The sequence below is a fragment of the Mustela lutreola genome, chromosome 2 (assembly GCF_030435805.1).
Source record: "Mustela lutreola isolate mMusLut2 chromosome 2, mMusLut2.pri, whole genome shotgun sequence".
NCBI classification, from domain to species: Eukaryota; Metazoa; Chordata; class Mammalia; order Carnivora; family Mustelidae; genus Mustela; species Mustela lutreola.
The window spans coordinates 83,697,175-83,709,399 of record NC_081291.1 but is presented as its reverse complement, the minus strand read 5'-3'; the positions used below and the strand labels follow the sequence as shown (position 1 = coordinate 83,709,399).

Genomic DNA, 12,225 nt, shown 5'->3' with positions numbered 1-12,225 from the left:
ATATACCTGCCTAATTTCTTGATGAAGGGAGAATTGCTGGTCTAATTTATCAGAATCCATTCATGGGCTATGTTTTAGTAGTGGACAGGGTTATTGTGTCTTAAAGTTTAGGATCTCTGCAAGATGTAGCTTTCATGATTGCAGTATATGGGGCAAGCTCACCTGTGACTGTACCTGGGTGTGAAGCTCAGGTCAGAATCGGTAAGAATCCTTTCCATTTTAGATTCAGGAAGGAGGGAGAAAGAGGCCTCTTGACTTGAATCTGTTAGGATTTGATATAATTTGTATCTCTTAGAACAGTAGTTCTCAACAGGAAGTGCTTAGAGTAGCAGCATTAGCATTACTTGAGAACTTACTAGAAATGTAGATTCTGTGGTCACTCCCCAGATCTCCTGGATCAGAAAACTCTGGGCATGGGTCCAACAGTGTCTTAATAAGTCCTCCAGGGAAGTCTGATGCAGCCAAAAGATTGAGAACCACTACTCTAGAATATAGCTTCAGCATACTCATTTGCTAGGGCTGTTATAACAGAGAGCCACAGGCCGGGTGGCAAACAACAGAAATTTACTTCTCACCCTTTTGGAGGCTGGGAGTCTGAGATCAAAGTATTGGCAGGGTTCGGTCTTTCTGATGGCCACAGGAGAAGGCTTCTCTCTCCTTGGTTGTAGATGCTTGTGTTCTTCCTGTGTCTTCACATCATCTTCCCTTTGTGCATGTCTGTGTCCAAATTTCCTCTTATAAGGACAGTATTCTGATTTAATTAGTGCTGACCCTAATGACCTTGCTTTAATTTAATGACCTCTTTATAGACCCTATCTCCAAATATGGTTACATTCTGAGGTACTGTGTGTTAGGACTAAAACATACAGATTCTTTGGAGGATGCAATTCAAACCATAATACTTGGGAAAACCAGTCATATAATTTATGTGCCAGGGTGCCTGGGTGGCTGAGTGGGTTAAGCCTCTGCCTTTGGCTCAGGTCATGATCTCAGGGTTCTGGGATCGAGTCCCACATTGGGCTCTCTGCTCAGCGGGATCCTGCTTCTCCCTCTGCCTGCCTCTCTGCCTACTTGTGATCTCTCTCTCTCTCTGTCAAATAAATAAATAAAATCTTTAAAAAAACTTATGTGCCACTATGAGCTTCTTAGATGTCAGAGACTGGGTCTTCCTTGTTTTTTTTTTTTTTTTTTAGCTCCAGTTTCTTACAAGATGCCTAGTGGTTTTTTAATACATTTAAATAGACAGTGGATGGTAGAAGTTTTTGATGTTTTATTGGGGTTATAATCTTAAAACACTTTTTTTTTTTCGTGCTGTATGACCTTTAATTAGGTATAAAGAATTCCAATCACGTCACCTAGGGACCATTCTACCCACTGCTCTGTTTGGCCGCCAGTCTCTTGTCTCTCTCTTCAGCAATGGTGAAGTGGATACCCTTTCCACGGGGAAGAGAAATCCATGATTTGTTGCCTTTGCCAATAACAAAAATGTTGGAGAGTCGGGTGGCAAAGCTGTTGCCATTGGCATCTTTCAGGTGAACCACATCAAACGAACCAGCGTGTGTCTCTGTGTTGGTGATCACACCAATTCTTCCCAGGTTAGCACCCCTAGTCACCATACATAGATTACCAGTGTCAAACTTGATGAAATCAGTAATCTTTCCGGTTTCCAAATCAATCTGAATGGTGTCATTGACCTTGATGAGGGGATCAGGATAGCAGATGGTGCGAGCATCTTGAGTCACCGGGTGGGGGATTCCTTTTGTCTGCACAAAGATCTTTATCACTTTGCACAACTTGTACTTGGCCTCCTTGAGTGTAATCCGATGAACAGCAAAGCAACCCTTGGTATCATAGATCAGATGGAAATTCTTTCCGGTCTTGTCAATGCTGATGACATCCATAAAACCAGCAGGGTATGTTATATCATTTCGGACCTTGCCATCAATCTTAATAAAATGCTGCATACAGATCTTCTTTACTTCATCTCCTGTTAGGGCATACTTAAGTCTGTTCCTTAAGAAAATGATGAGAGGGAGACACTCTCTCAGCTTATGGGGACCAGTAGATGGGCGAGGAGCGAACACACCAGTCAGTTTATCCAGCATCCAATGCTTTGGAGCTGCTACATGCTTCAGATGTTTCTTGGGACCACGAGCCATAGCTGCGCTAGGAACAAAAAGAGCTTAAAACACTTTTTTGTATGTATATGTGAAAAGCACATGTCTCAAAGCTTATGGTCTCAGGCCTTTTTCAAGGCTATCTGATGTGAGACACTGACTGAGGTTTTTCTACCTCATGTTGCTATAGATTTTTGAGTTGCTTAATCCCGCTTCCTCCTTTTGTGTGTGTCTATAGTGGGAGCATTCTTCTGGGGCCATAGAAGACGCTTGACATCTAAACTCCCTCAGAAACTTGTTTGTTTGTTTTCTTCTTTCCTGCTTGAGAGCTTTTGAAAAGAAAAAAAAAAGGAAAAAAATTAGCCCTTCTTTAATCAAACAGAGCAAAGGATTCTAGGTATTTGTATTTGAAGAACTCAAAACCAGACTATGATAAACAGATAATTGTCGTTAAGAGGTATCCGACTTTATTTGCTAAGGATTTTCTATTGTTGCTTTTCAATTTAGTAGACAGTAGAATTACAAGTTGCCATGACAACCTATCCATTGCCCAAGTTGCTTGGGCCTTAAAGACACAGAAACCACATTTGGTTTTATTCCATAGAGCTGACATTGTTATGAAACAGAGCAAAGCAGAGTGAATGAGGAATTAGAGCAGACATCCTGCCCCCACTTCTTTCCCTTCCCTCCCCTCTTGTGGTTTCTGTGTTTACCAGGCCCCTGAATAGCCCAGTGTTAGAAATTGTATAATTTGGTCTCTGGAGTTCTTTCAAGAAAACAACCACGTTGCTGTGTCCTATGCAGTTTTGTTACCTTTGTTAGTAACAAATTATGGGTTAAGGAGGTTTGGCATATATGTAGTTAAATTCCCACTTCAGTACAAGGTTTGATGAATGATGGACGTCTGTCATTTCTGCAACTGCACTTCGTTCATTCAGGTGGGATATCAAAAGAACACTCCAAAGAAACTGAAGACTGGTTGTCCAGACATTTCCAACTTAAAGGAAGCCAGAAAAGCCTGGCAGACCCTGGGACCCATTCTTGGTTATGCCCAGAAGTAGAATTAACTGGCTAAGCTTGAGAAAACACTGGAACTCTGGCAACTTCTCTAAATGAATTTTCTCGTTCCTCTGAGCTTTGCCCATGTGCATTATGTTACAAAGCTAATTATAAAAGATCTTGAGAGCCAGGGGAAGGCTGATTCATCTGATAAGCTAATTTGAGAGCATACCTTGAGCTTGGGTTGTAGTACTTCCAGTAGGCATGATTGAGAAGTTAAAGAATAAAAAAAACCTTCCACTTGGCAGAAGTTTGCTGGCTCTGAAAGTTTAGATTTTACTCAGATGTATTTATTTTCAATCTTGCTTAATTTCTTTTCAGGCTGTAGGCCATTATTCAGTGTGATGCTGATTTTTTATGGCTACCTTTTAAAAAAATTTTTAAAAAAAATTAATTATTTTTTGGCAGGGTTGGGGAGAGAGAGAGAGGGAGAGAGAAAGAGAGAAAGAGGAGAGAGGCAGAGGAAGAAGGGGAGAGAATATCTTAAGCAGGCTCCATGCCCAGCACAGAGCCCAGTGTGGGGCTCAGTTTCACAACCTTGAGATCCTGACCTGAACCAAAATCAAGAGTTGAACACTTCACTGACTGACCCACCCAAGTGCCCTTTTATGACTCCTTTTAAGGGACCAAGGAGGAATCTCCTTTTTTTGCTGTAGAAAGTACTTTATTTCATGGGGAAAGTGGGATCCATTAATGAAACAGTTACCCACCCAGGTACTGGAGCAGTTTTGGCTTTACCCTAGGACTTCTTTGAGCACCCAGGGTAATCCCAGACCTTCCCAGTTAACCGCATTTCTGTTATGGTTTATAATGATTGCAGGAATTTAAACTGGGGAGGTCACCGGTTGCAACAGTTCCCAGACTTCTCTAATCAGGACACACGTAATGGGTGTTTTAGTTTGGGTCTCCAAAAGCAGACTGGAGGACAGGAAGTCAGGTGCTGGAATTGATGCCAGAAAGCAAAGATGAGGGAGGGAGTGCTGGAGGGAGAAGGGAGGAAAGCCAGTACAGAGGGTATTAATGAGCTGGAGGCTGCTTAGGCCAAGTGGCTCTCTGTCAAAAAAGTCACCTGACTTTACCTCAGAACTGGCCTGCCAAGGGATAAGGAAGTTGAGTATTTATCCACTGACTCTGTTATTGGTTGAGGGTTACCTCTGAGGGCTTAGCTCCTTCTTACACAGAGAAAAAGCTCTTGGGCTGAGAAACAAAGACCGGGTCCCCTGCAGTTGCCACTGTCAACAATCACAGGAAATGTTATCTGCAGTTGTAGGTGACTTCAGACATGGGCCAGGGCAGCAGTAGTGTCAGTCTTACTTTTTGTGAGTATCCATGGTAATTATGGTGGTTTTAAAATCTCATCTACAAATTCTTGACACACTTCCCATTCAGAGATGGGAATCTATTGCTTTTTTCTCTTGAATATAGGTAGGCTTGGGAGTGCTTTGACCAACAGGATATGATAAAAATGATCTATGTGACTTCGAAGGTTAGGTCATAAAAAGCCATGCGGATTCCACCTTTGTTGCTGGGACTTGCATTTGGAGCTTTGATCTGCTATGTGAGATTGCCATGGTGCAGAGGCCATGTGTTGTCAGCAGCCCCAGCTGAGTTCCCAGGCAATGGCTTCCAATCAGTTACCAGCCACGTGAGTGAACCATCTAGGATGTCTAGCTTAGTTGAAACTTCAGATATCTGCAGCCTCGGCCACTATCTGACTGCAACCCCCCAGGGAGAACTGTCCAGTCAAGCGCTTTCTGAATTCCTAATTCACAGAATCTATGAGGAAAAGAAAATGATTGTTTTACACTTTCACATTTGAACTACTTTGTTATGCAATAATAGTAACTAGAGCACTTACCAGGAAACTGGAGGTATCGAGGAAATTCTCACATAACACCTTTTGCTGTTTTTCAGAGAAGTCACTGGAAGCTCAGGGAGGTAAAAATATCCACCTGAGCTCACATTAGCATATTTCCCCCCAGCTGTGCTGTTAGCAGTTCCCCATCTGCTGTCTGGGGATGCTGCAGCACTGGGAGATAGTATTCGGAAAGGGCTTTGTGAAGAGTCTGTTAGTAACTTGCACCCATACTGTGCCTTCTCTTTCCTTACTTTGGAATTCTCCAGTGTTACCCTATTCTATTCAGTTGCAAGATTGTACTAACTGTTGCTTCATAGACAAGACTTTCATTCTCTTTATCCAAAGCAGTTAGAATCAAGGACAAAGGAAAGAAGGGGAATGATTTGTCTAACTAATCTGGAAATCTTTCCATCTTGTGAATACTAAATTTGGACAAAATGTCTTAAGAACTTGATATGTCAGGGGCGCCTGGATGGCTCAGTTGGTTAAGCATTTGCCTTTGGCTCAGGTTATGATCCCAGGGTCCTGGGATTAGGCCCCACATTAGGCTCCCTCCTCAGCAGGAAGCCTGCTTCTCCTTTTCCCTCTGCCTGTGCGTGCTCTCTTTCTCCTTCTCCCTTTGCCTGTGCATGCTCTCTTTCTCAAATAAATAAATACAATCTGAAAAAAAGAAAAAAGAACTTGATGTTCCAGTCAAGAGTATGGTTTACAAATTTTGGGACTCTTTGAGGGCCTGGGAGAAGAAAGTCCTCTGAAATTTTAGCCTTAGAATCATATGAACCTTGAAATAACTCCTATAAAAGAGAATGTCAGTGTTGTACAGTATAATACACTGTAATGAATGGAGTGTAAATACATTCCACAGCACATGGATTCCAGTTTCCTCGATAATATACTTGGATTTAGAAATGAAGGAGAAAAGCCTTAAGAAAATATGATTCTGAAGGGGCACCTGGGTGGCTCAGTGGGTTAAAGAAAATATAATTCTGTTTTTTTAAATATGTAATATTAGTTAAAAAGAATTTCAAAACTCTAAACTGTTCCTTACACCAGATGAACCCAAACTCCTATCATATTTATCCATTTGTAGTTCAAACACCTAGACTGCTTTATTACTTGCTGTTGATAATAATCAACCTGAAGTTGATAATAGTCCTTCTTTTTGTCAAGGAGAATAAAAATTTTGAGATAAAAAATGGTTGGTCTGGGGCGCCTGGGTGGCTCGGTGGGTTGGGGCCTCTGCCTTCGGCTTGGGTCATGATCCCAGGGGCCTGGGATCGAGCCCCGAGTCGGGCTCTCTGCTCAGCAGGGAGCCTGCTTCCTCCTCTCTCTGCCTGCCTTTCTGCCTACTTGTGGTCTCTGTCTGTCAAATAAACAAATAAAATCTAAAAAAAAAAAAAAAAAAAAAAGGTCAGTCTGATGGTTTTCCCTGACTCTGTGTGAGTCATAGAGATTGTGTGGCTGGGTTTCAGAGACTGACTATTAAAATGGTCCCAAAAAAATTTAACTGAGAAGTGATCAATTCAGAGACTGCATATAGATAAATCTTTGTCATAGGTTCTAAAGCTACCGGACCTCAACTTTCCTTAGGATCCCTGAGATGCAGCCTTATATCTTCTGTTTACAGAACACTGTAATCAGTGTTGGGACTAATTTAGGTTTTAGGCACAGTAAGGAGAACTGCTGGAGAAATGTGCTTGCAAAGTTTTCAGGGCATTCTCTAACTTAAAAAACTAAATATTGTAAATTGATTGTAAGTAGAGTGTGCATACGTGTGTGCTTATTTATATATACTTGCCTCATTGTCAAATAGAAGTTAGCTTGTTCCTTTATCCTGTGTAGTTCTATGAACTAGAAATTACAACTAAAGACTTGATTAGATGCGAGTTAATTATTTATGGCTACAATGCACTATAGGTGATGTTGCAGTTTCATATAGCTTCATAGCTTTTTAGCTTGTAATTCTGAAGGTCATTCTTCAGTATAGGCTGGGCTCAGCTGGGAAGGTTTAGTTTAGGCTAGGCTTGGTTGATCTTGGCTGGATTTACTCAGGTAGCTGGTCAGTTGGTGGTTTGACTGGTTTGATTGGCTTATACAGATACACCTCATTTTATTGTGCTTTGCAAATATTGCATTTTTTACAGATTGGAGGTCTGTGCCAATCTGGGTCAAGCAAATGCTGTTTAGTGCATCTTTCTTTCTTTGACAGACGGAGATCACAAGTAGGCAGAGAGGCAGGCAGAGAGAAGAGGGGGAAGCAGGCTCCCTGCTGAGCAGAGAGCCCGATGTGGGGCTCAATCCCAGGACCCTGGGACCATGACCTGAGCCGAAGGCAGAGGCTTTAACCCTCTAAGCCACCCAGGTGCCCCAATTAGTGCCATTTTTCTAACAGGATTTGGTCACTCTGTGTCTCTATGTCCCATTTTGGGAATTCTTGAAATATTTTATACTTTTTCAGCATTATGTGTTGGTGATCTGTGATCAGTGATCTTTGGTGTTATTTTGTAATTGTTTTGGGGTTCCACGAACTGCACCCGTATAATAAGGATGAACCTAATAGATTAATATTATCTTTCTCCCTCTCCTCTGGCCTCCCTATTCCCTGAGACACAACAATGTTGAAGTTAGGCCACTTAATAACCCTACAATGACATCTAAGTTTCAAGTGAAAAGAAGAGTCAGTTGATGTGACAAATTTCATTTTTGTTGTGTTTTAAGAAATTGCCTAATTTTTGGCAACCGTCACCCTGATCAGTCAGCAACCATCAACACTGAGGCATGACTCTCTGTCAGCAGAAAAATTATGACTTGCTGAGAGCTCAGATGATAGTTACCATTTTTTTAGCAATAAAGTATTTTTAAATTAATGTACAAATATTTTGTTTTAGACATAGTGTTACTGTGGACTTAATAGAATATAGTGCAGTGTAAACATAACTTTTATATGCACTGGGACACAAAAAAATCAGTTTGATTTGCTTTATTGTACTATCTGCTTTGTTGTGGTGGTCTGGAACCAAACCTGCACTATCTCTGAGTTAGGCCTATAGTGGATTCAGCTTGGATGGCTCATATGACTGAGACCTTTCTCCATGTATTATCTTTCAGCATGCTATTTTAGGTTCATTCATATGGCAACTCAGGGTTCCAAGAGTGAAATTAGGAACATACAAAGCCTCTTGAGACATAGGGTTTGAGCTCATACAATATCATTTCTATTAGAGAAAATCTCAGGGCCAGACCAGAAGTGGAGAAAAAGACTCTAACATTGCTAGGGCATAGGTAGAAGGAGGAAAAGAATTTGTGGTCATTTTTTCAATCTACCACACTGGATTTGTATTTTTCGCGAATGGGCCAACTAGCAAGAAAATTTCTCAGGTGACTGTTGAAAATGTAAGTTTCTGAGAAACCAGGCACTATGAATGTTTTGGAGTAAGAGAGAAGCCCTGAAAATTAGAATTCTGAGTTCAGCTGAGATGGCAGGTTAGCAGTTGGTGAGGATCTTTTTACAAAACTGATTGTGGCAAAAACTTGCTGTGGCATATATGTGTATATGTGAACACATTTGTGTGTGTGTGTGTGTGTATAAAATTTTGCTTCAGTGTCTCAGTTGTAGAATAGGGACATCCAGTTAGCTCACTTGAAAATGTAACTCCTTGAATATAAAATCTATAGGGTATAGAATATACTATGGATTATTGCAAGGTATAACCGTGGTATGTGTGTAGAGTGGGATCACTTCATAACAAAATGCCATTGACTGGGTTGTTTGACCAACAGAAGTTTATTTCTCACAGTCTAGAGGCTGTTAAATCTGAGGTCAGGGTGTAGCATGGTTGAGTTGTGGTGAGGGCTCTCTTCCTGGCTTGCAGATTCTGCCTTCTTGCTGGGGAGTGGGCAAGATTGAGAGAAAGGTAGGAAGGAGTGAAGAGAAAGCTCTCTTACTGCTTCTTATAAGGGCACTAATCCCATTGTGAGGACCCCCTCCTTATGGCCTCATCTAAACCCAATTACCTCCCAAAGTCCCCACCTTGAAATATCACCTTGGGAGCCATGATTTCAACATATGAATTTTGAGGGACACAAACATTAGTCCATAACAAGTTGCACACAAAATCAGATTTTTCTGGGTTATAGTTTTTGGGGAGTGAGCGGTATTTTGAATGTTTAGGGGGGGATATGGTAGCATATTTCCAATATTAAAGGGCTCACTTGCAGAAAAGTGATTAAATTTTGTAGTGTCTCAGAAGATTTGGGAATTGCAGATAAAAGCTATGAGGATTATAGAAAGCTGACTTCAGTTTAGTATAAGGCCTCTGCAATAATTTGGGCTCTCTGTAGTGGGCAGAATAGCCTGCCATATGAGGTCACCAGTTCTATCGTTAGCTGATTCAGAGAAAGGCCCTACCTCACTGGCTGGCAATTCTCTTCTACACAGGGTATTTTGTTAAGTCTTTGGTAGATGGTGGTAAAAAATAGTTTTATTATACTGTGGTGAAGTTCTGTTAGGGGTAATGTCTATTGACTTCTGCTGGATAGTGAGTGGAAGGATTCTTAAGAATATTACACTTGTTCCTGAAGAATCTGTACCTAGGATGAGAAAATGGCAACTCAAATTATTTTATCCTCTACAAAACCAAAAGCCGTGTGATCTGCTAATCCCCATTTTCTCAGTAGGCGGCGCTCTAGCACCAGGGATTGCATAAAAAGTATCAATTTAGGGAAACAAGGACTTTTTTGGTTAATGTTTGTTTTTCAGACAAAAAAGGAAAGCTGTTAGGAAAAATAAACAGTTTATCAAGCATTGCGACAAAGACACTTCAGGGGAAAGACAAGCTGTCGCTTCAAGGATAGGAAGAAAAATCTCTTCGTTTGTAGAAGCATCAGATGCTGCGTGAGTGCCTTGTAAGAAAAAAAAAATCATGATGATGAAGGGAAAGAAACCAGCGGAGATAATAGGGAAGATTAAGAAAATAGAAAACAATTGAAATCAGCTGCAAGCAAGCATGGAAGAGTAGAGCCTTGGGAGAGGGATGTGGCGGCGTAGTGTAGCAATTGGAAAAAATTAAAACTACTTTAATATAATTGAGAGTCATTCTAAGTATTCAGATGTACCATTTACTTTAGATGCCAAATTTCCTGCATAATTGGTTTCAGCTGCCCAGCCCACAGCTCACAGCCCGTTCTTGTTCTGTAGCATTCAATGTTTTGAGGTCTTCAAGCACATAAACTTTTGCACCTAATGACAAGTATGTGATTTCTGGATTGATATTGCTTTGTTGTTTTCCAGATTTTCAAGTTGTGAAAACATAATAGGTGAGTTTGGAACCCAGTTTTTGTGAAAGGGATTGGGGAAGGAATAGCTTAATTGAACAGGAAAATAATTCACTGTGAAATTGGTTGGATTTCTGAGGTGTCATCTGCGCTTACCTCTTCCTAAGATTAGGAAAGACGCTCCCAATTTAGTCTTCCCATCTTCCATTTGGCCATTTAAATGACTTTTCTTAAGAACTTCTCGACATTTATCTTTTTATATTGAATTCCTTCTTGTAAGGTGTTTAATGCAACATCATTTCACTTGGTTTACTTTTTTTTTTTTTTTTTTTGGTAAAGATTTTATTTATTCATTTGAGAGAGAGACAGAGGGCACAAGCAGTGGGAGAGGCATAGAGAGAGAGAAGCAGACTCCCTGCTGAACTGGGAGCCTGACATGGGGCTTGATTCAAGGACCTGGAGAACATGATCTGAGATGAAGGCAGACGACCAACCATCTGAGCCACCCAGGGGCCCCTCACTTGGCTTACTCTTTCCTGTAGCAAGGTTTAATCAGCACAGTACATTAGAGTAATCTGAAAAAAAATGCATAAAAACTAAAGGACAGTGATCGTCAGATTATTAGGATCTAACCACAGTCTTTGCAATATTTGAGTTAAATTAATGCCATGGCAAAACTCTAACACACGTCGTTCTGAAACTTCAGTGTGCATCCACATCACCTGAGGGCTCCTTAAAATACAGACAGGTCCCTTGACCAGGAGGATCAATATCACCTGGAATTTGTTAGAAATTCCCATTTTCTAACCCCACTCCAGCCCTAATACTGAATCAGAAACTCTGGTGAGTAGGTCCCACTATCTGTCTGTATTTTAAGGAGCCCTACTTGGAATTTCTGATTTAGTATTAGGGCTGGAGTGGGGTTAGAAAATGGGAATTTCTAACAAATTCCAGGTGATATTGATCCTCCTGGTCAAGGGACCTCATTTTGAGAACCACTGTCTTATACATTTGCTGAAAGTTTTTAAATTTGATCTTGTTAACTTTGGTTAACATCTTAACTTTGGTCCCCCATCCCCCCAACATGCTATAAGCGCAGATCAGATATTTAATTAACAGGAGAGGATAGACTGTGTAGCTGTTTGTTGAATACCTACTATGTACCTGGCTCTATTCTGAGTTCTTTTCATTTTTAATCTTCTCACTTAATCTTCCCTATGATCACAAAAAGTATGATTTGCTCTTCCCAGTTAACATAACGTAGAACCTGAGTCTTGAAGAGCTGGGGAACTTTCTGAAGGCAGCCAGCTAGCAAGTGGCAGAACTGGAATTTGGACTCAGGTTGTGCTTGACTACAAAGACTTTATTACACAAGAGGACTTCAAAGCATTCATTGATGTTTGATTTATTGAATTTTCGCAGATTTCAGTTCAAACTGGCCTTTACATAATTGACCACAAGCAAACTTCTTAATTTCTGGACCTAAGTGTTTCAATTTCTAAGGAGATAAGTATCTGTCTCACAGGCTAATATAAGGATTAAGTGAAATAATATATATTGGAGGGCCTAATATAGTATCTGGCACATAGTAAGTGCTCTTTTAAGCTGAACTCCCTTTCCTTTCTTTAAAGATGCAGGTATTTAATCCAAGTTCATCTTTGAGTGAGAAAACTATGACTAGAATAGAGACACTCAGATTCCAGCTTGTCCCTGGGAACTTAATTTGGAATGCCTTAGTGGGGAGGGAAGACAGCAATTCTGTTTGACAGTAGGCAAGACTGACATGGATCTTCTAGATTTCTCCAGGTGGAGCCTAGCTCTACATTTGCTTCAGGTCACCCAGTTCCTCTAAACATAGTGGGGGTCTGTCACAAATAATCTGTTCTCATGTGGAACCAAAAAGAACTAGACATTCTC

The 12,225-nt window shown here is 40.8% G+C and overlaps 1 protein-coding gene and 1 long non-coding RNA gene across 2 annotated transcripts in view; one reads left to right on the top strand and one right to left on the bottom strand.

The window, feature by feature from the left end:
* Positions 1–12,225, top strand: part of LOC131824491 (uncharacterized) — a 29,978-nt gene that overhangs the window by 4,764 nt on the left and 12,989 nt on the right. The gene's annotated exons all lie outside the window — the stretch shown is intronic.
* On the bottom strand, positions 1,318–2,177 carry LOC131824485 (small ribosomal subunit protein eS4-like). Its single transcript, XM_059162487.1, has one exon. The coding sequence runs from the start codon at positions 2,157–2,159 to the stop codon at positions 1,368–1,370; it is 792 nt and encodes a 263-aa protein (XP_059018470.1). The 5' UTR covers positions 2,160–2,177; the 3' UTR covers positions 1,318–1,367.

Coding starts and splice junctions, on each gene's coding strand:
- LOC131824485 (XM_059162487.1), bottom strand. CDS start 2,159: ATGGCTCGTGGTCCCAAGAAACATCTGAAGCATGTAGCAGCTCCAAAG.